The 24,978-nt window shown below is 39.0% G+C and overlaps 1 protein-coding gene across 5 annotated transcripts in view; it reads left to right on the top strand.

The window, feature by feature from the left end:
- Nucleotides 1-24,978, top strand: part of LOC131672074 (potassium voltage-gated channel unc-103) — a 1,608,120-nt gene that overhangs the window by 484,190 nt on the left and 1,098,952 nt on the right. For 4 of the 5 annotated variants that reach the window (XM_058949035.1, XM_058949044.1, XM_058949019.1 and 1 more), the window contains exon 4: nt 23,298-23,318. The exons of the other annotated variant lie outside the window; for it this stretch is intronic. In XM_058949035.1, coding sequence (XP_058805018.1) covers nt 23,298-23,318 — 21 coding nt within the window. The remainder of the gene's footprint in view (nt 1-23,297; nt 23,319-24,978) is intronic. 5 annotated transcript variants of the gene reach the window in all.

The following is a 24,978-nucleotide window of genomic DNA, read 5'->3' as shown; positions in this document are numbered from 1 at the left end:
TAATTATAATCTTCGATATGTTCGTCGTTTTTTTGGTACTTTGTCATTATTCATTGTCATGTTTATATGGTTAATGAAAAATTTTATTTTTATAGGGTTTTTTTTCCTAATTCTGATTTCAGGTTTGTAAGTCCTTTTAAAGATAGAAATGTTTCGTCTGATTCTTTACAAATTTCAGTATTCTGTTTCGTATTGTTTGATAAAACCATGTCATTGCTTAATTTATTTGTTGTTACAGTGTTAATTTGTTCGGTAACTGTAGAATAGATTATTTTTACATCATTTTGTTTTAAGTTATGCAAATTATAATCGTTTCCAGTCATTATATAATTTTCATCTTTTTCTTTTTCACATTCTCGTTTATTTTCTTTATTGATATTATGTAGAGTTCCTTTTAAACAATTTTTTGTTCTTGTATTATTCTTGCTTTTATCTTTTCTTTTTTTTACTAAATGCAATTGAATTATTTGAATTTAAGGGGACTGATATGAGTTGTATTTTTCGATTATTTATTTCCAAGTAACCTTCGTCTAGTCTTAATTTGTGTTCTTTCAGAATGGGTATTCCTAGTATTCCATCGTAAGGAATTGAAAATTCTTTTGGAGTGACATGGAAATCAATTAATAGTTCATTAATGACTATTTTTAGTAGGCCTAATGTTTCAATAGTTTTGTTAGTAATACCTGATAATGAAATTTTCTCTGAAATTACTATGGCGTTTACTGGGATTTGATTACTTTTTATAATGTTCATTTGAGCTCCACTATTAACCAGTAGGTTGAAATTAGCGTTTGAAAATGGATTCGGTATTTGTATGTATGTGGCGGTCACGCCAAGCTTAAGTCAGCTGGCACAAGATGGCAGCACTCATCAGTCGTCGGTAATACGACGGCGCAAGCCATGGAGACTGTATGGCGCAAGCAAACGCTCGTTCCTCGCAGCGAGTTCGCGTAAGTGTCAGTCAGTCTCTCACCGGCACTCGAGGCAGTTAGTGACGCCTTTGCCAGCTCCTCGCGGCAATTACTCAGTTGCTCTAGCGCTAAGAAAGTAGCTCATTTCACACTATACTTAAATCCCTACAGCTCTGGGAAAACAATCGAGTGTAAATAAAGATTACATACAGTCTACTGTAATCTAGTCAAATAAAGCTTCAGTTTAAATCAACATACAGCGTAAATCATTTTCCCCAGCGTGCGAAGCAACCTTTCACATGTATTGCATTAAATTCTCTAATTTTAGAAGGTACATTGATACTTTACTTTTAAATGTATTTTTGAACTCTACGTTTCATTTACATTCGTAACATAATTTTTCTTCTGTTTTGATTCTTATGTTGTCTTGACTTGCTGACCTAATTGTATTAAGTTTGCTTGTATCAGCAGTTGTCATTATATTGCTTCTCGTTTCTGTAGTGAGTGGTTTATAGTACTATATCTTTTTTCCGTGCACTCGATTTCGGAAGAATCTATTCGTTTCCCTGGTTATTGTGTCTGAAGCATTGTGAATCTCTATGATCTGTACATTTACAAATCGTGCAACATTTTTCTTGGCTGTTTTCTAATGATTTTATAATTGGACATGATTCAATTTTATGATTCTTTGTAATAGGAACATACAATACTTTTTTTGCATTTTTTTCTAGTGCTTTTGTTTTTAAGCAATTCTCGATTACGTGGTTTTTCATGTAACAATAGACGCATTTTGTATCGTTGTTTCTTCCAAAATTATTATATTGTGCCGGTCTGTTATTGTAATCGTTGTTTTCGTTTCTACGTTTATCGTTATTAATATTCGGGTTTGTATTATCTCTGCTATCGTTGTTTCCATTGTTATTATCTTCGTTGCATATTTGTTGCAACGTTTGCATGTTACATTTGGACAATTTAGCACTATGTGTCCTGTACTATCATAAGCTGCACAGGACTCTGATGTCTTAAGTAATTTCGAGCATGTCCCGTGGGATGTGTGCACTTCCTTTACACTTCCAACATATTTCGTATTCTGTAATAAGTGAACATTGTGGGATAGAATGGCCCATTACTTGACAGTATTGACAATGATTACCTTTTATTTTGTTAAATTTGTAACCATCTATTGGATGCCCTTTAGAATTACTAAATTTGCATATTAGTTCTACTTTTGTTTTTGCAACTTTGCAATTGTTTGATAGATGATCGTCGGATTTGCAGTATACGCATGAGCCATTGTGGCAAAATAAAGCCTCGTGATTATAATTTTCACAGATTTGACAATTGTAAATGTTATTGATATTCGCTGAAGTAGTAGTTGAATCCAGCGTGTTCTGGAGACTGTCAGTGGTGTCACTCCTTAATATTTTATGTTTTTGCAATTTTGTTTCGATTTGTATGGTTTTTCTTACAGCAGCGGTTAAATTATTATGATCTTTCAGTTCTATACGAATGTTTTATTGTAAGCCATTTTTGAAGTTTATTGACGCGTCATCATTTATCATTGTTTCGAATGCTCTGAAAGCTTCATTAGTATTAACTTGTAGTTTTTTTATTTCTTTAATTTGTATAACTAGATCCTTCAACCGATTTACATACGTTAAGAACGATTCATTTGGTTTTTGAATAATATCCGTAAATTTCCCGTATAAACTATGAATGTTATCTAAAGAAGGGAAGAATTGTCTTATGGATTTAATATAATCATCTATTATGTCAATTTTGATGTAACCAGTGCTTTGTAAACTTCTCCGCTTAATTTACATTTTAAAATTGGGATTAAGTTTGGTTCATCTACTTCAGAAACCACTGACTTTGCAGTTTTTGATTTGTCAATATATTCGCTGAGTGTTATGTTTTTTCCCTCGAACTATGGGACTAAATCCGCGACGTACTTAAGTGGTAATCTCAGCGGTTGTGACATTTCGCTGACGTTTACTTTTGTATCATTATTTTTGATTCGTTCAAATTTATCTAATTGAATGTCTGAATTATAAGGTGCTAATTATCCGGAAATTTCGTTTTTGTTTATTAAGTTTTTCGCTATAAATGCTTTGTTCGTTTAAAATATCGCTGATGTCTGTATATTCGTTATTGTTAAGTGAAGAATCGTAATTTTGATCGAGAGTAACGTCTAAATCTAACAGTGAATTCGGATATTGAAAGTTTAATGTTAATTTTTCTTCTGGAATATCGATATCAGATATATTAATTAATTTTTCTTCTTGTGTTATTTGTTTATTAGTCTATTCTAGATCGTCTGAAATTTTTATTTTATTGTTTCCGTTGTCTGTTCTTTTAGGGAAAGAACGCGCGAGATTATTCAAACTTTTAAAAGGATTTATAATATATGTGCTAGGTTCAGTTATGCTGGTTTTTAATTCTGGTTTGGTTTTTACTTGAAGTCGCGTAAGTCTTTTCGCGTTATTAGATCTAGGCAAATCCTTATTGTTCATTAACAATTATTCTTGCATAAGTGTCACTTTATACAAAGCAAACACCCTTATTGTACCGGAACCAACTTTTTATGTCGCGACTCCGTAGCCGTGACATGTATTTATTCAAATTTATAAATTTTAATTAAGTCGGTATGATCGAGATGTAATAAGTATATATGAGCCGTTTATTTTGAAAGTGACCTAACTCCGTTTTTCAATTTTCTGCCGCTTACAATGGTTACATATACAACTTCATGTTATTTCTCAGTGACACACTTCAGATTGCTTATATTCAGAGAAAATACGATATATTTTTTACACATAATTTTTCCGAATTAATTGAACGTATATTTTTAAATTCATTCTAACGCAAAACTTTCAATATCTCGATTTGAAGATGAATGGAGTTAGGCCACTTTCAAAATAAGCGGCTCATATATGGCAGGACTTACATGGGTTGTTCGTTATCAAAAGAATTTTATTTCCAACTCTTACTTTTGTTGATGGATATCTTCCTATTAATCTCACTTTTTTGAATATTTTTTTTCTCTTTTTTTATATTATTTCTTTCAAATTAATTTTATAATTATTGAGAATATTTCGTATAGAAGTTTATTTGATACATCTCACTTTATTTGATAAATAGAATTCACTCCGTGAACGGTAATTGAATTAATACAATGGAATTGTCGCGCGTCGCGAATCAACTGACTAAAAAATCGGTACGCTCTTTTATATATTGACTTTTTAGCCTACATTGATTTGTCTATTAATCAAGAAGTTAATATGTGAGTATTTCGATTTCTGGGTAGGAATTCTGCTGAGTGCGGTTAGTTTGACAATTTTGTGTTTCGTAAAAGGTGAAATACATTTTAGTGCTTAATTTGCTACTTTGAGCTTGCTCGATTGCCGTTGACCTTAAAATAAGTAGAGTTTACGTATGAGGACGTAACAAAAAATTGGGGAGCTCTATCCTTTCTTATACCACTTTGCTGATTTAAGTACTACTGGGGCTTAAGTTGGTGGGTATGCAGGGATTGCTGAAGCTATAAACGATGCAAAAGATGCAAAACAAGAATTAGAAGAGAACAAAAGGCACAACAAAACCATGAAAGCAATTGCAATAGGAAAAGAATTATATCTTATAAAGCAGGTTATGGACTTTATCTCAAACCGTATTCTGGATCAGGTATAAAAAAAAAGATTGAAGTAATCTTGCCTGATAGAGCTCTCATAAATGTTGACTTGATGAAGTATGCTAAAGTTTTAAACGTACCAAATTTTCCGCGGCGTATTTATAAGAAACGACTTGTCAATTTTTGGACCACACTATTGTGAATCAGCCATAATAAATCTCGATAACGTTAATGGACTTGGAGCACACTGGATCGCTTATCAGAAAATTGGAAATAATGATACATACTTTGATAATTTTTGCGATCTTAAATCTCTTCTCGATTTGATGGTATATCTTGAAGTTGGCGAGATAAAGTACAATACTAAGAGATATCAAAATTTTGATACCTACAACTGTGGTCACTATTGTCTGCAATTTCTATGTGGTATATAAGTATATAAGTAAAAATACTACAATATAATTGTCATTCGTATTCGAACAGTCATGGAGAGTTCTTTCACCTTAACGCTTAAGGGTACATCGTCAGTTCTAGAAATGCTTATTATTTTCCGTCTATTAATCTTTCATTGCCTAAAAATTACATTTTAGGTTTAGTTGAACTTTTAATATTCAACTCACTAACTAATATTGACAAAAACTACAATAATTTTTATGTTGGTAAAGAAATAATCACAATAAGTACAGTTAGCTACGAGCTTGACAGTATTAATAAATTTCTTCAGAAAATCCCGAAGAAATATCATATTACAATAAATTTTGAAATCAAACAATTATGCGTCACGTTGTATAATTGAAATTTTTGAGCCTATTGATTTCCATCTGAATGATTTCATCGGACATGTACTAGGATTGACCCCAGTCTACTAGCATACACAATGGTTTCTCACCTGTGCGATCTTCAGGTTGCAATTCTTAAGATGAATGCATTGAATGTCTTGTGTAGCATCGTCTCTGGAGCATATTTGAATGAAACAAAAGGTCACAATTTTCAAAAATTCTTCCCAGCAGTACCGCCCGGATTTTAAATTATTGAAGTTCTCTCGTACGTAATTTATCTTCCAATCACTACAAAATTTACTGATCATTTATAGTTGCGCATCATGGATCAAGGCGGAAATTTAATAAACTTTCATGGTAAAGTTATAACTATTAGTTACATATCAAAAGTATATGATGGGAATCGTTTACAATTTACAGCACGGTGTGGGCTATATAAAGAATAAAATATACGTACCAGTCATCAGTCGTCTATCAAAAATGAAAGCGTTGACACGACAAAACATACAGTTCTTGAAAAGTCTAGGTTTAAAAGTCATTGGTGGAAAATAATATGCATTATATCTTGCTGCTTTCTACAAAATGGACAACTTTCTAGAAATACAGTTTCTTGTCGTCTTTGACAAATCTGTAGCTCATTATGAGATATACTCTCCTCAACCGTACTCCAATTCATTATTCAAGAATAGCGATGAAATCCGCATTGCAATTCAATATGAAGACTTATGCGTACTGCCATCGCGTAGGTCGCTGCGTATTTGTGAACCATTACGTATAAGAAATGATGATATATACACAGCTAATAATGTATTTGCAATTAGTCATCTGTTTAAGGAAATAAGATATGAGTTGAATGCTATAAAAATCGATAGAAGCTAAAACGTCGGGCTAACAACCGTTATAAAAAAATGGCTGTCTTTTACTCCAAATCAAATTTTGATGGTTGAAAATGCTGGCTGGGTAGATATAGAAGAAAATCGTTTGATTATATCGATCAAAAGGGTAACTTTGATGTTGTAATTCCGGTAAATTTTATTCTCAGATTTGCTGAAGACTACCTCTATGTGCTAGTGAATATGAAACATGAGTTAAGTCACATCAGATTAAGTACAGATGTTGAAGCTGTTAACCAAACAACAAAACGCGTCAATAACGTAAATATTTTTGAAGACTTTAAGGTTGATATAAAACGTCTCGAATGGCTTATGCCATATGTGACTGCATTAAATGCGTCTAAAATTCATTTGCTCGATTTTTTGAAAAGAGAAAGAAGCATTTCAATGACTTTGCATAGTAGAAATATATACGAGGATCCAATGCTACCTATGAATACAAATCTTGTTTGAACTGTCAAGACAGCAAACCAAGTAGAAAAATCATGTTATATCATTTTAGCCTTTCAAACTAATCGCAAAAATTTCAGATCAGCTAATGCTAGTCGATTCGATCATTGCAATATTAGCAATATAAACCTTTATCTTAACTCTCAATACTATCCATATGGCAATTTAACCGTTGATCGTCTAATCTAAACGTTGAACAAGCTAAAAACGAGTATGCAATTTTGTACGACATGTATGTTAATTTTCAAAGATCGTATTATAGTAAAGATTTTGAACCTATGCTTCAAAGATTTGAATATAGCAATCACATGCCGCTTATAGTGTTTGATTATTCTAAACAAAATGAGACTTTAAAAACTGCTCCAGTAGATGTGCGCTTAGAGTTTGAAACAACAGATGATATGCCTGAAGGAACTATGGCTTATTGCATCATATTATATGACCGCATCATTCAGTACAATCTGATCACTTGAGATGTGAAAAAGCATATCTAAAGGAGTGACCGTCTATTAAATAATTGCCTATCCTCCCCATTACAGCACAGCCTTTACCATGATAAACGTGCAGGGATTCATGATACGTCGCAAAAATTACGCTGTGAAAGAGTTGGCAATCCTACCGCACAATTGAGACAAAGAATCGCAAATGCAATTGTTCAAACCTCCTTTTCCGTGGCAATGACTAACAGAAAAGTACAAGCGTCATAATTTATGGCTAGAGTTTTCCTATCATGGTTTGGAATGGAGCTCTGGTGATTTCGATTACTCCGAGCACAGGTTCGTGATTCATGATACGTTCAAAAATACTACTAAAATTATCGTCTCCGGCGATCTGAAGAAGATTTGACTAGAACAATTCGACAAAAATTTTAGATTCAAACGATTGAAGATATTTTTCTTTTGAATGCAGAAAATCAATCACAGTATGTCCAAATCACAACGACAGTTACAGAACCATATGTGCACATCAGAACGTCAAACGCATGAAACAGTTTTACATAAGAGGCGCATGTATGGACTAGGAAGACAGCGATGTAATTATCAAAGAATTTCTATAATAATTTTTTTAACAAATGTGGTATAAAATTAAGTAATTTTAGCATTTTTTATAAATACATTTTTCATGTGCTGTAATGGGGGGGGAGGTTATCTATCAAAATGGAAAATTTATTTAAACACAAATTCCCACGAGGCAGAGCTAACCGCCACTCCGTTAAACACGTATAGTTGTACGTGTATTCGCCTTTACGTCAGATGATTTCGTTTAAGTGTCTTCTTTCCAACGGAGTTGAACTCACCTTAAGTCACTTGACTTGTGACACTCGATGTATCTTAGGTGTGAGTGACTTTATGCCTAATCCGCTTAATCCCCTAGATAAAATCGGATTAAAACCTAAGCCTTTATAAATCGCTTAAGCTAATAGGAAATGAAATGACGTAATCGGCGAATGAAATTAACTAACTTTAATTAGTAAAAAACTACAGTCTTTTATGGCCAAAAGACCAACGCACGCAAACAGGATTTCCAATGAATTATTAATATTCGGTGAGAGAGAGAGAGAAGATTCGAAAATTACCGCGAAATTAACGCTCGGCGCGAATACACAAATATTCGATATCGCGGTTGACAAAATACTTCCGGATGTATTTTGTCACGCAATAAGAACGGGAGGTACACCTACCCTGGGGTGCAATTAAGATGATCAGCCGTTATTGTTGATGAGGAAAATCAACTGCCGCTGCTCTTTATATTCGGCGAAACACAGTGCAAACTAATTCGGCGGTATTGTCGCGAAAACAGCTGAGGCGTAACTGCCTAATTCAAATGCTTGCGCGCCCCCTCTCTCTCTTAATTGTTCGAACTAACGCACGAGTAACAGAATCGCAAATGGATCGATTAATTAAATTGACTACTGTTGCAGTGTAGATTAACTGTAATAAGTTTTTCATGAATAAAAAAACAAATAAACTCTAATTGTAATTATTACTTATTTATTTTGCACGTATTTCTTTATTTTATATATATCTTTATTTTGCACTCGTCACATTAACTCGCCGATAGAAAAAATTACGGAAATCACAGCTCCCAATTAAAGAGGGTGACGCCTCTCTATAAACCATACTGGGCAGTCCAAACACCTTAAACTTTTAAAAATAACTCGCACGGGTTTAAACGGAAGAGGATCGAACTGTGGCATCAGATCATTGCTTATTCAACTTAGATCAAGTGAGCTGATTGAAAAAATTACTATAAGTTTACAACAAAAGTTGTATAAAATTACGTAATTTTACTTTTATAAATACATTTTCTATGTGAAAATTAATTGTAATAAGTTCTTTCACGAGTAAAAACAACTAAACTCAATTCGCGATTTTCTATTTCTGTATTTGTCATATAGTTCTTTATTTTGCACTCGTCACATCAACTCCCCGTACAATAATATCATGGAAATTATAGCTCCAAACCAAAACGTATGGAGAGGGATGCTTCCCTCTGAGTCATGCTGTCCAAACGTTTCAGCTTCTAAAGATAACTCGCACAGCTTTGAGCCGAAGGGAATCGAACTGTGGCATTAGATCACTGCTTTTATAGATCAGATCTCAATTCAGATCAACTGAGCTGATACAACTCTGAGCTCTGTTTTTCTACTATTTTTCATGGACGAGTTTTGCGAAGATATCGATTAATGAATCAATGTAGAAAACACAGTCCGACAGCCAAAAAAACCCTGACACGTGATTAGATGTGCTCGAAGGCTTTTGATGCACTGAATCCAAATCCAGCGTCAGAATTTGTCTATCACCTTTGGTTCTCGATGTATCCTAACCTAAAAGTGCCAAAAACACTGTTTTTGGCTATCTTTGAGGTTACCTCACATTTTGGTTAAATTTTTTTCTTTAAATCGGAAATACCATTTTAAAGTGTCACTCTTACTCTTTCAAATTCTCTTTCCAGACTTCAAAAATCTTTTTTTTTACTGAGATATCGTTATTTGAAGTTTTGTATTTTAGCGATTTCGAGAGTGACTTTAAATACCAGAAATTCTTACTCAATTTTTTTTAAAGCTGAAAAAACTGAACTTGGATGCAAGTGATCCATATATATTCCACTGGCAGTAACACTGAACCCTTACAATCTGATTTCCTTCACCCACGAGCCCTGTAATTTGGACGGCAATAACCTTGAACCCTTACAACGAAATTAAACCGGCAAACAAAACAGGTGTTGGATTTTTGCAAGGTGTGTGTTAGTAGGTCAGTCATTTTGAGGCATCTTGAGCTTTTCGAGAGCGAGTGGTGTACAGTTTTTGGAGCCAATATTGCACTGGCAGCAACCAGCAGCAATTAGCAGCAATACGAGCCAAAAAGCAATCAGCGCGCAGCAGCAACGGCAGTAGCTACACCCTTCTTGATCAGGGGCTCCCTTAAATTCACAAATTTCGCAAATTTACGTACGGTTACGGCTGATCACCGTAACCGCAATTCACGGCGCACCTACCCTAACCTCAACGTTTGTACAAAATAGTACCGCGGAGTAGTTAATAGATGCGCTGAATAACCCTTTAAGTGCGCTGCGCTGAGCGTTAATTATTTTTAATAAATTATCGTGTAATATTTATATTTTCTCTCTCTCACTCACTACAAATTGTATAGTCAAGCTAATTACAAAAATTTAGGGTAAATTACCGTTTTATAATCTTTAGCTCTTTAGCTAATTAATAGAGTGGCGATTAGCTCTGCACCGTGGGATTTTGCACTATCATCTTCCCCTTTTGCACGATTAATTCCCCCACCTGTTATAATATATTGTGACGGTAAACGTCAAATTAGCGCTGATAATATAACTTAATTGTTGCCTGTGAGGGCAGCACCTACCGGGGGGACGAAATTCGTAACTAAGGAATTCGGCACGCGAGCAGACGGAACGCGCGCGATTGAAACCGAACTAGTGAAGCGTCAACCGTCAACACGCCCGTTCGCCTTTGCCATTTCGCCGTTGTCAATCCGAGTGCCGCTTGAATTAAATCACCAGTGGAATATCCAGAGCAGCAACATCCAGCCACCTACAATCGTTGCCGCCAAGGTGCCATACGATTGCCAGTTCGGAGCCAGATCAAGAGAGTGTGTGGGAGGTTTCGCCATCGAGGGCGAAACCATAACCGCGTGCGCGTGTTCGCGACCGGCGATAAACATTCAAAACTGTTCCGCTCTGTGCGAGTTATTTGTGTTTCCTTCGATCGCCTGCAATAATAAGGTAAGCTGGCCAGCTTAATTTCGCGATCGCGGTTGCATGATTGATAATTAATTTCCGATATTCGAAGCGTGCGTGTATCGGCTCTAATAACAAAGAGCAGCGAGCGTACCGGCAAAGCGTGTTGTCGATGAGCGAGCGTCAATGTAAACAAACGCGCGGGCCGACTTTGTGTAGTATTTGAATGATAATAAAAGGCTCCGTCCGTGTTATTAACAAGTAATTTTGACTCGCTCTTTTCGTATAGCTTCCACTCACTTTTCCCAGATTAGAGGACTTACTGGTTGACTGACGCACGTTTCCACATGCTCTCCGATTTATGTATTGAGCATAAATAATTACGCGCGTCCTTTTAGTATAATTGCGCGAATAAAATAATTAAACGGTTTTACCCCGTTACAATATATATATATATATATAAAACAAACTTATGATTGTATTGTATCTGTCTGTAATTACTGATTTACTTAGTAATTGATTTTTCCATTTTTTTCTATAATGTTTTTTAAAATTCTTTTAGTAAATTGTTTTTATTTTCAAAACTTATGAGTTGTAAAATTCCTCAGATATAGTTGTTTCCATTTCATTACCATTTTCATTTGTTTTTCATGTAATATTTTACAATTTATTCTTTAAATTTTTCTTTAATTATTAGTTTTAACTATGCCACAAAACGTGTAGCTTTCTCGCTTAGTTCTTCATATAGTAGTTTTCAAGTTATCGCAAAGTTTAGGTGCTCTTCGTAAATCATGAAAGAACTATTGATTATTTTTACAGGGCATCAGTGTTATATTTTAATATTAATTTACTAAGATGGTAAATATTTCCACAATCTATATATACCACTGCACCAATCTTGATACTCGAGAGGCATTTATAATGTTTTCTAAGCGAGAAATTAGATGGCTCTTTACTTCTTGACATCATGACGCAGGCGATGAGTGGATAGTGAAAATCGATTAATGTTTATGAAGATAATTCTGAGATTACTTTAATAAGTTAATATGTCCTTAGAAAATTTAAGAGACGGTACACAAGGTCACAACTTATATTATTACATTAAGTATTATTTCTAACTAGAGTGCTGTCAAAGTTTCAGCCAGATCCATCAAGTGAATCCGTTTTTATCGTCGATCAAAGTGAACTACTTTTGGTTATCCTTCAACTCTAACGAAAACTCGTTCGTCAACCATTTTCTTAAGGTGGGCAAGTGAAGCGCACTCGCTCATAGCAATTGAGGCGAGAAAGGGGAGAAGGCAAAGAAATGAAAGCGGTTAGGGAATTATATACAAAACGTAAATTCGCATTTAAACAAATCTAATTAAATCAGATCAAAATCAATTTACACTTATATTTCAAACCCGTGCATGGATAACCGCATAATAATAAACCGCATTATAAATGAACTCTTAAAATCAGCTTTTAACTCAGCTTTAATCATCTTTAATCAGCAAACTCGTAATCTAATAAACACAACGGCATTGCGAACACGTCTTAACACTATAAAACAATGGAGATCAAAGAACAAGTTAATTAACTAATCGCGCTTACAAATCTATACAAAATACAACGCGTGTCGCCCGGCAGATGACCACCTTGACGACGAACCGACTTAGACTACTTAGCTAAAAGAGAAAGTCGTCCGGCGAGGGATCGTCTGGACGATTTCTATTATAGAGAGAGAGAGAAAGAGAGAGAGAGAGAAAGAGAGAGATAGATAGATAGATAGAATAAGCTTTATTAAGCCGTGGGGTATAACCCCGTAGGCTAGGAGGAGAATACACTGCAGATACATTAAATTAGAGCGCAGTAATAAGCGATAAAGTTATACAAATAAATATTAATTTAAAATGAACATAGGTTAAACAATATAATTAAGGAGTATGAGTGTGAGATTATGAAGCATACATAGCAATAAATGATACAATATTCGCATGAGATGGAAAGAATAGAGATATATTGATTGACAATAGGTTAGGTGACAAGATAGATGAGATCACAGAGCAAGGCGTACTAAATGGGATGTGATGAACTTAAGTGACTAGTAGTGAACAGGCAAGCATAACACAGTACGTTATGCTGAAGAGGCCAGAATAAACACTAAATAAAATCACCGGCCAAAGAGGGTAATTGGAGCCAGCAAACAAGTTAACAAGCATGGTGGTCAAGCAGATTCAAAACTAAGAACTAACTCGTAAAGCCTGGAGAGATGACGAAGTAACAGTGAAGGTAGATTGTGGATCAGGGTGGAAGTGTCGGTGGGTGTTACAACTAGGAATTGAATGGGGGAAAATTACAGACCAGGTAGCGACCAGGTGATAGAAGGTACTCTGATGAGGAAGTGAAGGTGGAGACGTTGAAAGGAAGAGGGATAGAAGGAAGTTTCAGGAGCAAGGGAAGATTTGTGAGGTGTTCGGCGTCCACCCTGTGACGAAAAAGGAGCTGTTCGATCACCATAAAATAGTCATAGAGCCAGCGCCTGAGCTCTACATAACGAGAAATATCAAACTCAGTGATGGCCAGCAGGTTGAAGAGATACATGCCATAGGCCGCCGCCGAGAACCTCCAAGCCTTAGTTCTTGGAGCGGGATAGGAGAAGGCCATCGGGGGATTGCGGGAGGAGTGCTTAAGATTAGGAGGATTTGGGGTTTTGACATAAGTCGTAAGGTAGCACGGGTGTTGACAGCATACGGTTTTGTATGTACGAAGGATGAGAGAGATGTTGCGCTGACTCTCAAGAGATAGCCAGCCCAGACGCAATCTATGGAAGGACACATGGCAGTTAATGCTTGGTGTGGGGATGAAAGGTATAAAGCCTGTGATGAATCGGACACAAGCATTGAAAGCTGTTTGAAGGGCCAGGGTTCTGGACTTATCAAGGTGCATGAAGGCTATGGAGGCGTAAGAAAAGTGGGGAAAGATCAATGTTTGAACCAGGTATTTCCTTGTTTCAATGGTGAGTGACTATCTGTAAAATTTAAGGGAATTTAGACTAAGGTGAACTCTCTTAACAATGTCGGAGATGTGGGGTTTCCATTGAAGGGTCGAGGTGATAGTAAGTCCAAGGCTTTTGACCGATGATGAGAATGGAATCTCATCATCATCAATCTTGAGCCTGGACAATGAGTTTAGGTCAATAGCGAGGACGTGAAGTTCGCTACCAACGATCATGACCTTTGTTTTGGCGACGTTGAGTTGGAGACCGTTCGCTTGCGCCCAATCCGCCACCGCCTGTGCATCCAATTGGACCTTCTCAAGCCCCTTAACAATCTGCGAAGGGACGCAGTGATGGTAAATTTGAGTATCATCAGCATAAATTAGGTGCTTGCAGAAAAAAAGAACTCGTGGGAGGTCATTAATGAAGATGGCAAACAGTAGCGGACCAAGGACGCTTCCCTGCGGGACACCCGTCCGGGCACGCTCCCACCGCGAAACAGTGTCCCCATGGTCAATGATAGCTTGCACCCTGTCGACAAGATAGCTAAAGAACCATCGTAAGACGGAGTCACCAACGTGACAAGCTCTGATCTTATTAATAAGCAAGTCATGTGGAATTCCGTCGAAGGCCTTTGAGAAATCAAAAAGGACAAGGATGGTAATTTGCCTCCTATCAATGGCAAACCTCATGTCGTCAAGGACGCCCACTAAAGCAGTCTCAGTAGAGTGTCCCCTACGGAAACCAGCCTGTCTGGGATCCAGAAGGTCATTAGCTTCCAAGTGGTCAGAGAATTGTCGGTGCAATATTCGTTCAAGGATTTTTGAAGGTTCGGACAACTGCGCTATGGGCCTAGTATCAGAAGGAGACTAGGGTGATCTGATCTTAGAAAGAGGACGAATGAGGGTGCGCTTCCACGTGGTTGGGAAAGTAGATGTTTCCAAGGAGGAGCATCCCTCCCGTAAGTCCATCACAACCCTTGCCCCTAGAACGCAACACCCTGATCTCGCTCTCAACATCAGATTGTTTAATTTTGGAAAATACAAAAGGAGGAAAAGTAAAGATCAAGTGCAAGGGGGAACTGCAGATATTGTCAAATGTAGTGAGGGTTAGGGCTGGAGATCTGTTGACAACTGTGGCAAAGTGTTTATTGAGTTCGTCAGCTGAGAAAAAGAGCAGTGGTGACGGGAGAAGTCGATTGGTTAGGCCGATGTCATGGAGAATCCTCCACTTGGATTTGGAGCTATTGGCTTGTTCAATGTTATGACGGATATGGTTATTTTTCCCAGTATCGAGCTCGTTTGAAATGGCAGTTCTTAGGGAGCGATATTGTTGAAGGGCTAAGGATGAGTTGGAGGCTCGAAAGCGTTTGTAGGCTGCGTCACGGATCCGCATTTGGACACGCAGCTTATCAGTCACCCACGGCTTCTTTTTGGAGGAGATGGTAACCAGACGAGAAGGAGCTAGTTCGTCAAAAGCTCCACAAACCGCAAGGGTGAAAGTTCGCTCAAGTTGATCGACTGAGGGAATGTCTCGACGAAGAGAATCACCCCGGTAATCCCAGGAGACCGAGAACTTGGTGGTGATGAGAGAGTTCAGGACAGATTTATCAAGACGATGGAGAGAGCGGGAGGCAAAGGTTTTAGGTTGTTCTTGGGGCGAGGAAAAAAGTATGGAAAGCTCAATTAGGTCATGATAAGGTACAAATGGGGAGAGAGATTTGGTGAAACTAAGAATGTGAGTTGAGGGATTTGTTATGAAAAGATCCAGCGCTGTATATGTGGTCACTCCACTCTCAGTAATAGGATGGTGTGTAGGCTCGGTGGAGACAACCCTAAGTGCGTGTGAATCGATCAGATCACGCAATGTCAGGACGTGAGGAGGATGTGATGTAAGGTCGGAGTTGAAATCACCAGTGATAATGACATCATTGAAGAGAGGAAGAAAGGAAGAGATGGTGTTGAAGAAAAATGATGGGATTTTGGCAGATGGACGGCGGTAGACAACTGCAAATAAAAGTTTTAGGTGGCTTTTATTTTGGATTTCGGCTATCATGAATTCAAGTGAGTTGTTAAACGTGAGATCAGAGGCAGCGAGTAATTTTACTGTCAAACTATTGCGGCAATAGAAGCCAACTCCACCACCCTCCTTGCCCTCGCGATCCAGTCGGAAAAAATTATAATTGGCTAGAACGGGGTGGTCATCAGAGATGACATTACAAAGTTTGGTTTCGGAGATGGCAATAATGTCATATGAACTTGTATGTGCCTGTGCTTCAAGGAGAGAGAAATGCCACGGTACGTTTAGGCCATTTATGTTGATGTGCGCAACGGTGAGGGAAGATCGAGATGGGATGGAGGCGGTAACAGAATTATTTAGTGGGACCGTTGAATGTCATGAAGTTTGAGCTGGGTTAAGGGTTGGCGACTGTGAAGAGGAGGCAGATAAAGTGAAGCTTGGTGTATTTGCAGGCGGTCGGATATGAAGATCAGAGCGAGGGAGTCGGAGATCGTGATGGGCACCGCTAAGAGGAGCGAAAGGCGCGGCCGAAGGGTGAGGGTGGTCTGGGGCTCCTGCCGAGCATGCGACAGGTTGGCGAGATGCCAGCCTCGGCAGACCACGCAGGTCAGTCTCCGAGACAATAGGAATGAGCTCCGATTGCGGCGTGGCGCGGCAGAAGAGCCGCAAGTTTCGCACCACAGGCCACGCGTATCCGAGGTCATCACTCACTCTTCTGGCCTTGGATAGCAGCTCGAAGACAGGCTTGGGGTAGATTGGACGCAGTAGTACTCGTAAACCACCTCCACAGCCAAAGATCGTCTGGGCAGTATGCCCTTTCAGTCTGGACGAAAACTTGATTATTCTGTCCCGAGAGGATGGCGAATCCAGCAGGAAGGTGAAGGACTTCCTTCGAGCACCTTGGCTCGAGTGAGAGAAGGACTGCGACTGATCTGTGGGCGCAGTAGAGAGAGGAAGCAGTGGAATTCCATTCCCTTGTCGCAATAATCGCAGGGAGGTTGTACTCTCCACCAAAGCCCAGCGCAATGAGGACAGAGGTAGCGGCCTGGAAGAGGGAACCTTGAAATTCCGGTGGTAACCCATGGACCAAGATTTCAGGCTCGTCGACTATTGCGAAATAGACGTCACGCTCGCGAAACTCATCCTGCATTTTAGTTCAGAGTTCGCACAGTTTCTCAAAGCGCTCAGAATTGAGTTAGGCTTCCCTCGCATGCCGCTCCGCGTTAAGCTGCGACTCCCTGCGAAACCACTCAGGTGCCTCAGACATTGCCGAATAATCGATGTTCCGACCTGTAGTCGGAGGTAGCTCAGATCTATAGGCTTTGGTGATCGGTAGCAGTGATGGCTGAGTTGGTGAGGCAAGACGTTTCCTGGCGTGTGCAATAATAGAGGGGGAGTGTCCTGTAGGCGTAGCGAAGATATCCAAGACGGTATTGGCTAAAGTAGTATCAACGTTCGGCGAGCGGTTGAGGCAGCAGTTAAATTCTGCAGAGTTGTGATTGGCTGGTCTTGAGTTGGGTGAAACGCAAAGGTTATGGTACAGGGAATTACAGAAGTTGCAGAGGAGGAGTTGATCAGGTCGTCGCACGATCAATCCACACTTGGCACACACGCGGCTTGACATAAATAGGCGAGATAGGTTTAGAAAGAAATGAAGTGCCTATAATAATTTGAATGTTCGCGCGCAATTTCAAGTGGCGTGGATGCGCACGCAACCAACCAGCTATGATAAACTCGGTAGAGTGACCTCTACCGAGGAAAAGCGAATTATCACAGAGGGTGTGGCGGGAAAATCAAAATGCGCGCGAAGATGATGCTCGTAGTAATGAGAAACGCGAAATAGAGATTAAGGGGAAAATTTGGCGCGGAAAATTCACAAGAACCGACTTAAATATACGCTACAACTTAAGATTAAAATGAATGATTATGAAAATAACAATAAAGATGAAGATGTGAATTACGTTAGATGAATCGAGGTGAGATGTAGTCTTAAAAATTAAAACGATCGATTACAGGTTCGCAGTAATAACAAATAATAAAAGAAAAATGGACAATACAGAGGTGGCAAAATGTAGGCAGGACAAAATATTCCTCACTTAACCGATGAGAAAATAGTTGTTCTAGCGATGATATTCGTCGTTGGTAGAGCTAGAACGGCCAGGTAGGTGATGAGATGTCCTGGTGCAGTTGTGATACAGCAATTGATTCAGTTAGTAGAGTGACGTATGCAGTGTTGATCCAGGTGAAAGAGGTTAGGTGATGCTGGTTGCACAAGTAATGCAAATTCCAGGGCAGAATGCAAATAATTATGCATGAAACAGCGTACACTTGTTAGCCCCGTGGAAGATGCACTACCTGGAACAGTTTACTCGAAGGTGTGATGCCAGATGATTAGATAAACTGTATTTGTTGAAGAGCCGTTGAAAAGATGCTGTGATGCTTACCAGAGAGAGAGAGAGAGAGAGAGAGAGAGAGAGAGAGAGAGAGAGAGAAATGAATTGGCGAAACTTGACCTTGATACTGGAACGGGAGGCCTGGCTGCGCCCTGCGCACGATGTTGCTGGTCGTCGCTGGGCAACTCCTGCCGACTTTTCCCAGTAGCGTTCCAAGCAGATGCCGGAACAAGGCAGTCGTCCTCTGTCTTTTCGATCCTCCTCGGCCTTTGGCGGTGTATGCGTTCGGCTGGTCCTTTATCCTCAGCTGCACTTTGACTTTGCACCGCTGACCGTCTGATCGACTGGGAACTTTCTTACTGATTGCTCGACTTACTACCGTCTGTGTCGCTCGTTTTTCTCTTCCGCGATCTACAGCTTCTTCGTCGTACTTTTTCTCTCTCCACTTGACCTACTAATTAGGCGGCGCGCGACCAATGCGCTAATTGGTTCACGACGCGTGCCTGCTTAACCTTGCGTAAGGCACGCACGCCTCCAACTATCTCTCTCCCTTTTTCTAACACCTCTATACTATCGTCAGCGTAACAGCTTCGAGCCGACTCGGCCTCGCTCGGCAATCTCCATCGGCTGAAACAAAGGCCATGCATTAGGCGCATTCTTAAATGCACTCAACGCTGGTCACCATGCCTTGCCGAGAGAGAGGGGGAATTCGGGAAAATTCCGACGAGAAAAAGCGCAACGCTTGCTCTCGTCACAGAACAATGAAAAAAATTATTTCTAAGCTAGGATTAAACATTGCCATTTAAAAAAAACCTTACACCGAAAGAAATTAAAACTGAGTAAGATACAGTTTATGGCGTATCCATCCCTGTATTTATAACTGTTTATAATTAGGTAAATGAATTTAAGAGTGGTCAGAGATCAACAGAAAATTAAAGTCGTTCAAAACGTTCTATAGAAGAAAGTACCCTCTAAATTATAGACAAAATCCATAAAATAATATTAGTTGATCGGAAAATAAAATGGTGGAAAATAATTGAAATAAACACGCACTCCCGACCATGTGTTGCCGGCCGGAGGAAAATACACGAGAAAATTGACGGAAAAATGCAGCAATAATGCATGTGAGCGAAACCAGCGGACACGTTACATATTCAGGCACTATCACAGACACTTTGGGGAAGCTGTCACACCTGGGGTGATCAGGAAATCGTAGATGAAGCCGGCAATCAGCTGTACCAGGCTGCTGCGCACCATCGACGACATCCTGAGTGTCACACACACACTGCTACTGATCACTGGCGAGCATCCGGATGCACACAGACAACATACAACCAACGCTCCAGAGACCGGTAGCAGAGCACGATGTCTAAACGCGGGAACAGGGGCGGTCATTTCAAGGCGCCGAGATAGACTGAGTGGGAGCGGGCGAAACAGATTGAGCGGGAGCGAGCGAGACCGACTAAGCGGAAGCGAGTGAGATAGACTAGACGAAAGCGAGTGAGACAGACGAAGCGGAAGCGAGTGAGACAGATCATATGAAAGAGAACGAACTAGAATTTCAGTGCAATACTGATTTGAACACAAACTCGATGATGAGGGCCTATGAAAATGAAACCGATCTACAACTATTATATTATAGAACAAAATACCTAGGGATGCGACTTAAAATGTGTAACGTATATAGGGAAAATTAGAAATACATTTGCTCAACCGCTACAATTCCTTAGGCGTACTCATAAGCGACAAGTAGTCTGTTAAATGAAATCAACATAATTGACTGATGAAATTTGAACCTTTGACGAAACTCGCCTGTGACGTCATAACCAATAAGCGAATTAGAATAAAATTTTATTTCTGTCCGCACCGAAAAATAAATAGGAGTAGGGGAAGATTTTTCTCATTGATCAATGCTGACCGACTTAGTGGGAGGGGGGGGGGGTAAGAGAGAGAAAATAGTGATGAGATAGGAGATAAAATGAGGGCGCTGTTATTTTTTTAAAGTGCAAATTGACCAATGATGGGAATATTCGAAGGGCGCTACCGATATCAGAATTAACATATCAGCCAAAAAAATTATTTCTTCTCGGAAAGAGAAGTCAAGGATATTTGACCGTGAAGATTTTTCATTTTGCTCATCCATTTTGCCACTGATCGTGAGCTCAGCTGCAAGCAGATCCGTTCGAACCGAGAAAATCGAGTGATTTGGAAGTAGTTGAGTGAATTTTCAGGTTTGAAATACGTAAGTAGGGTAAAGTACCGCTTATTAGTGAGAATTAGTTGTTGCTGCGCGTGATTTTCCGTATTCATGATTCCGTCGACGTCGAGAACAAAATGTTTCGACCGAATCGCGCTGACTAATCGTCATTTTTATTTCTTGACTAACTCGAGCGTAAAAGAAATGTAGGATTTGTATAACTATCCGAACTAGGTGAAGTGCTACTCGCCGTCGAGAATCAGGGATTGTGCGCATAATTTGTCGCTGGTTTGATTAGCCAGAATGTGTGGATCCGTTGCCGCCGCACATTAAATCGCATCGAACCGCGTTGATTATCTGCCGTTCTGACCGACTATGGACCTTAGCTAGAGAATAAAGGAAAGTGAAGTGTAACCGATATCTGTTATTTATGCCTCGTTGACTTTTCCCTTCCTGCATGCTGTTCTTATTTTCAACCGTAGACGGTGTGTAGCGAGAATTTTCCTTTATAAGTTCTGTTCAAATCTTTCTATATATATTTGAATTTAACTTAGAGGGAATGAGAAAGAAGTGTGTACAACTCAAATGATAACTCGCGTGTAAAAATAATTGTGGCTTTAAGGAACAGAAATAATTTCAGTACAAATAAATAGTATTTAGTTGGAATAAAAACCTCAGTCACAAGTAGGGAAAAGCCCTTTAAGTATTACTTTAACAAAGGGTATAAACGGACAATAATAAAATAAGGTAGTTAAGTGACTAAATAAAATACAAGACTTACAAATGACTAAGTTATCAGAGAGCTACTAAACGAAATCAAGCACACGAGAGCTTATCGGAGGCTCGCTGAGCCCGTACAGTATTTGTACACGTTGAATGGCCACTCAAATGACGCTCATTTACCCGTTGGTTTCCTTAATCGGATGATGAGGAAGAAGATGCTGCCTACACATACACATACACACACGGACTCACCGCAGCCCCGATGTCTCGGGTACACGTGAACTGCGGCAACGCCTAAGTTGCCGATCTGATGGGCAGACAAAGATTTTGGGCACCACCTTGGAAGTCTTCATCATCCTTCGCTGGCGCAGTCAGCCCTTGTCGCACAACGCCACCGGGCTCGCGTTGCTATCCTGGCCTCCTTCTCTAGCGGATAGAGATTCTCACTTGCCCGTGAAGCTGACTCCAACGCTCAAGGAGAGAGAAACCAGACCTACACACTCGGTCGCGCTGAGAGGACAAACAGCCTCAATATTCCAGAAGGAAATCAACTCGCAATCTTCGAATTTCGTTTAAAAAAAGAAGCGCGAGACTCCTCCTTTTCCTTTGATCCATCATCCAGGGCCAATCATACTTTGGCGATCGAGAAGGAGGTCAGACTAGGTCGACTACCTGCCCGGGAGGCCAGCAGTCGACCCCGTTTTTTATATGACACATTCTTTTATTACTGCGCGTCGATCCTAAAGTAATCTGGATTTTCTCCAAACGTGCTGAGAACGGACATCGGTTTTTAACAACAAGAAAAAACAAATGTATCACACTAGGCATGTGCTATCCGAGAAGTACTATAAATCATCACGCGCTTCAGTTCGATCGCTTTCGCTAAGGCCCTTGCAGTCATATAGCAGACCATTAACACTCCGAGATACCTCTTCGCCACGTGTTCACCCTCCGTTTTTTTTCTGTCCATGCTGGAGTGCAAATAGCGCGAACAAGTCCCAAACATTAGATGAAATACACGGTAACTCTATCGAACCCTCGACCGGAGACGAGGAGTTGCTTTCTGAGCTGCCGGCATTCTCAAGACGTGAAGAGAACGATAAACTAATCATTGGTTGTTGGAGCGGCCTATAAAAAAGTTATTAACGTAGGGCCATCACTTGCCCGTTCTGCGCAGTCGAACAGTGGGAAGATAAACCTACGCGCCGATTTTCGACCTTATCCCTGACGATCGCCGTAATCAAGGAACAGTGATAAGGTCTGGCGTCCTTATCACTAGTCGGGAAAACGGTCTAAACAGGCATTGTAACGGAAGTATTTCGTGTGCGTGGCTTAAACCCCCCGAAATTACCTGCCACAACGGGAATGCCGAATGGATAAAGTACAATTTTACAAATTGCATCATATAACGATGAAGAATATACACATTAAAGTTGAAATTTTTTTTTAATGTTCTAAATTTTGATATTTAACTACTTTTATTTTATTACTACTGTGAAAAATCTTCAATTTGTCAACAGTTATCGATATTTTTTTGTGTGTAGTTCAAAACGCATAAGTTTTTATTTACATGATGTCAGTTTTTATACATGGAACTCCAAAATTAATAACTGTTGTAATTATTTAATTTTTTTACCGTGTCTCCATACTCCATAATATAACATATCTATATAATCTATATAAAATGTGCAAACTTGAGGATTGAATTGAAATGCTCTTCTTCTACCATGGTAACAGAAGATACTTTTCGATATAGTACCTTTTATTCTATAAAAAATTCTAGATCTTAGAGATTCTTAAGCTAGAACTTTTTTTAATTTGGATCCCTACTACGTCAAAAGTTTTTATATCTATTGGAGCAATTAATTGTTCAAGATAACTGTTTATTCGTATATTTAATAAATAAATGCAAACCCTAATCTAACCAGTATAAAAATATCTTTTATCTACCATTTTGCAATAAATGTGAAGATGAAAACATTAAAGCTAAACATATCAATCATATTCTATTGAATTCGTTATTCAATGATTACGTATATACTAATGATATCAAATATATTTTTAAAAATAATTCTAGGCATGAATGATTTTAATCTTGTTTTAAAATTTTCATAGCTTGGCTTGGACAAGGACGAGGTTAGTCACAAATAATTTGATGTTTTCTTACCACGCAGAATTGGCCAATTGAATCATGAGCAAATCAGAGAATAATTTGTACCGCTATTCCCATTATTTGAAAATTCCATTAAAACCAATCATCTAAGTACTAAGTACCATATATTTTTCTCGACTAATATCATGTATGTTATAATAATTTATGAAAAAATTAATACTCGCTCATTTATTTGTTATAAATTTATGGACAAACAATAAGGAATATCAAATCTTTCACTTAGTTCTGTTATATTCTGTTACTACTTAGATTTACTACAAGAAGAAATAGAGCTCTAATATAAAATATGCATGGAAATATGTCTATATATTAAATGCTGAGAGTTATATTATATTTTTATTTATAGTTAGCTAAGATGTGGTAAATATCATGTAGATATTTACGTAATCTAATAATTCATGACATCGTCTCATGTATAATATACTGAAACTGTGGTTTATACCTGAGTAGACAACTGATTTCTGCGATAGAGCTTATGATATACATAATGTCTCACACACGGCTTTAGCTAATCGGGAAGATGTATCTAAAAAATAACTTCTCATCGTAAGAAGATAATGATATTAGACTAATTATCTCATTAAAGGAGCTAATTTTACACAAAGAATTAGTTTTTGCGGCACGAATGTTTCGTGTATATATGTATTATACGAGGGTGGTCCGATAAGTACTTAGTCTACAAAAGAAAAACGAAAATTTTGGAAAAGTGGCGTTTTATTTTTCAACATAGTCTCCTTTTAATTCGATACACTTGGCCCAGCGATGCCCCAACTTCTTTAACCCGTCTAAAAAATACGTTTCCTCGAGGTCTGAAAAGTAGGCTTCCGTGGCAGCGATTACCTCTTCATTCGACTCAAATTTCTGTCCGGCGAGTGACTTTTTCAAGTTTGAAAACAAAAAGAAGTCGCACGGGGCTAAATCTGGAGAATACGGTGGATGGGGCAGCAGTTCGTAGCCTAATTCGACCAATTTGGCCATGTCGACGGCGAAGGTGTGAGCCGGTGCGTTGTCATGGTGAAAGAGCACTTTTTTCTTCGCCAAATGGGGCCGTTTTTTCCTCAATTCGACGTCGAATCGGCCCAATAATTCGGCATAGTACAGCCTTGTGACCGTTTTGCCCCTCTCCAGGTAGTCGATATAGATCACACCTTGTGAATCCCAGAAAACGGTGGCCATCACCTTTCCGGCCGATGGGGCAGTCTTCGCCTTCTTCGGAGCACTTTCGCCGGGTAAAGTCCACTGTTTCGACTGTTCCTTGGTCTCCGGTGTATACCAGTAGATTCATGTTTCGTCGACTGTCACGAAACGACGCAGAAACTCCTTCGGATTGCGCTTAAACAGTGTCAGACATTGCTCTGAAGTTGTCTCACGGTTGCGCTCGTTGTCCGGAATGAGCAAACGCGGCACCCATCGCGCCGACAGCTTTCTCATGCCCAAAATTTCATGCAGGACATGACCCACGCAGTCTTTTGAGATGCCTACGATCTTAGCTATCTCGCGCACCTTCAATCGTCGATCTGCCAATACGAGATCGTGAATTTTTGTCACGTTATCCTCCGTGGTAGCCGTTTTCGGAGCACCTGGACGTGGCTCTTCAAAAATCGACGTGCGACCACGTTGAAA

The sequence above is a fragment of the Phymastichus coffea genome, unplaced genomic scaffold (assembly GCF_024137745.1).
Source record: "Phymastichus coffea isolate CEN01 unplaced genomic scaffold, Cenicafe_Pcof_1.1 PCOF00011, whole genome shotgun sequence".
Classification (NCBI taxonomy): domain Eukaryota; kingdom Metazoa; phylum Arthropoda; class Insecta; order Hymenoptera; family Eulophidae; genus Phymastichus; species Phymastichus coffea.
Note: the sequence above shows the minus strand (reverse complement) of the source record. Positions and strands in the feature narration are given on the sequence as shown.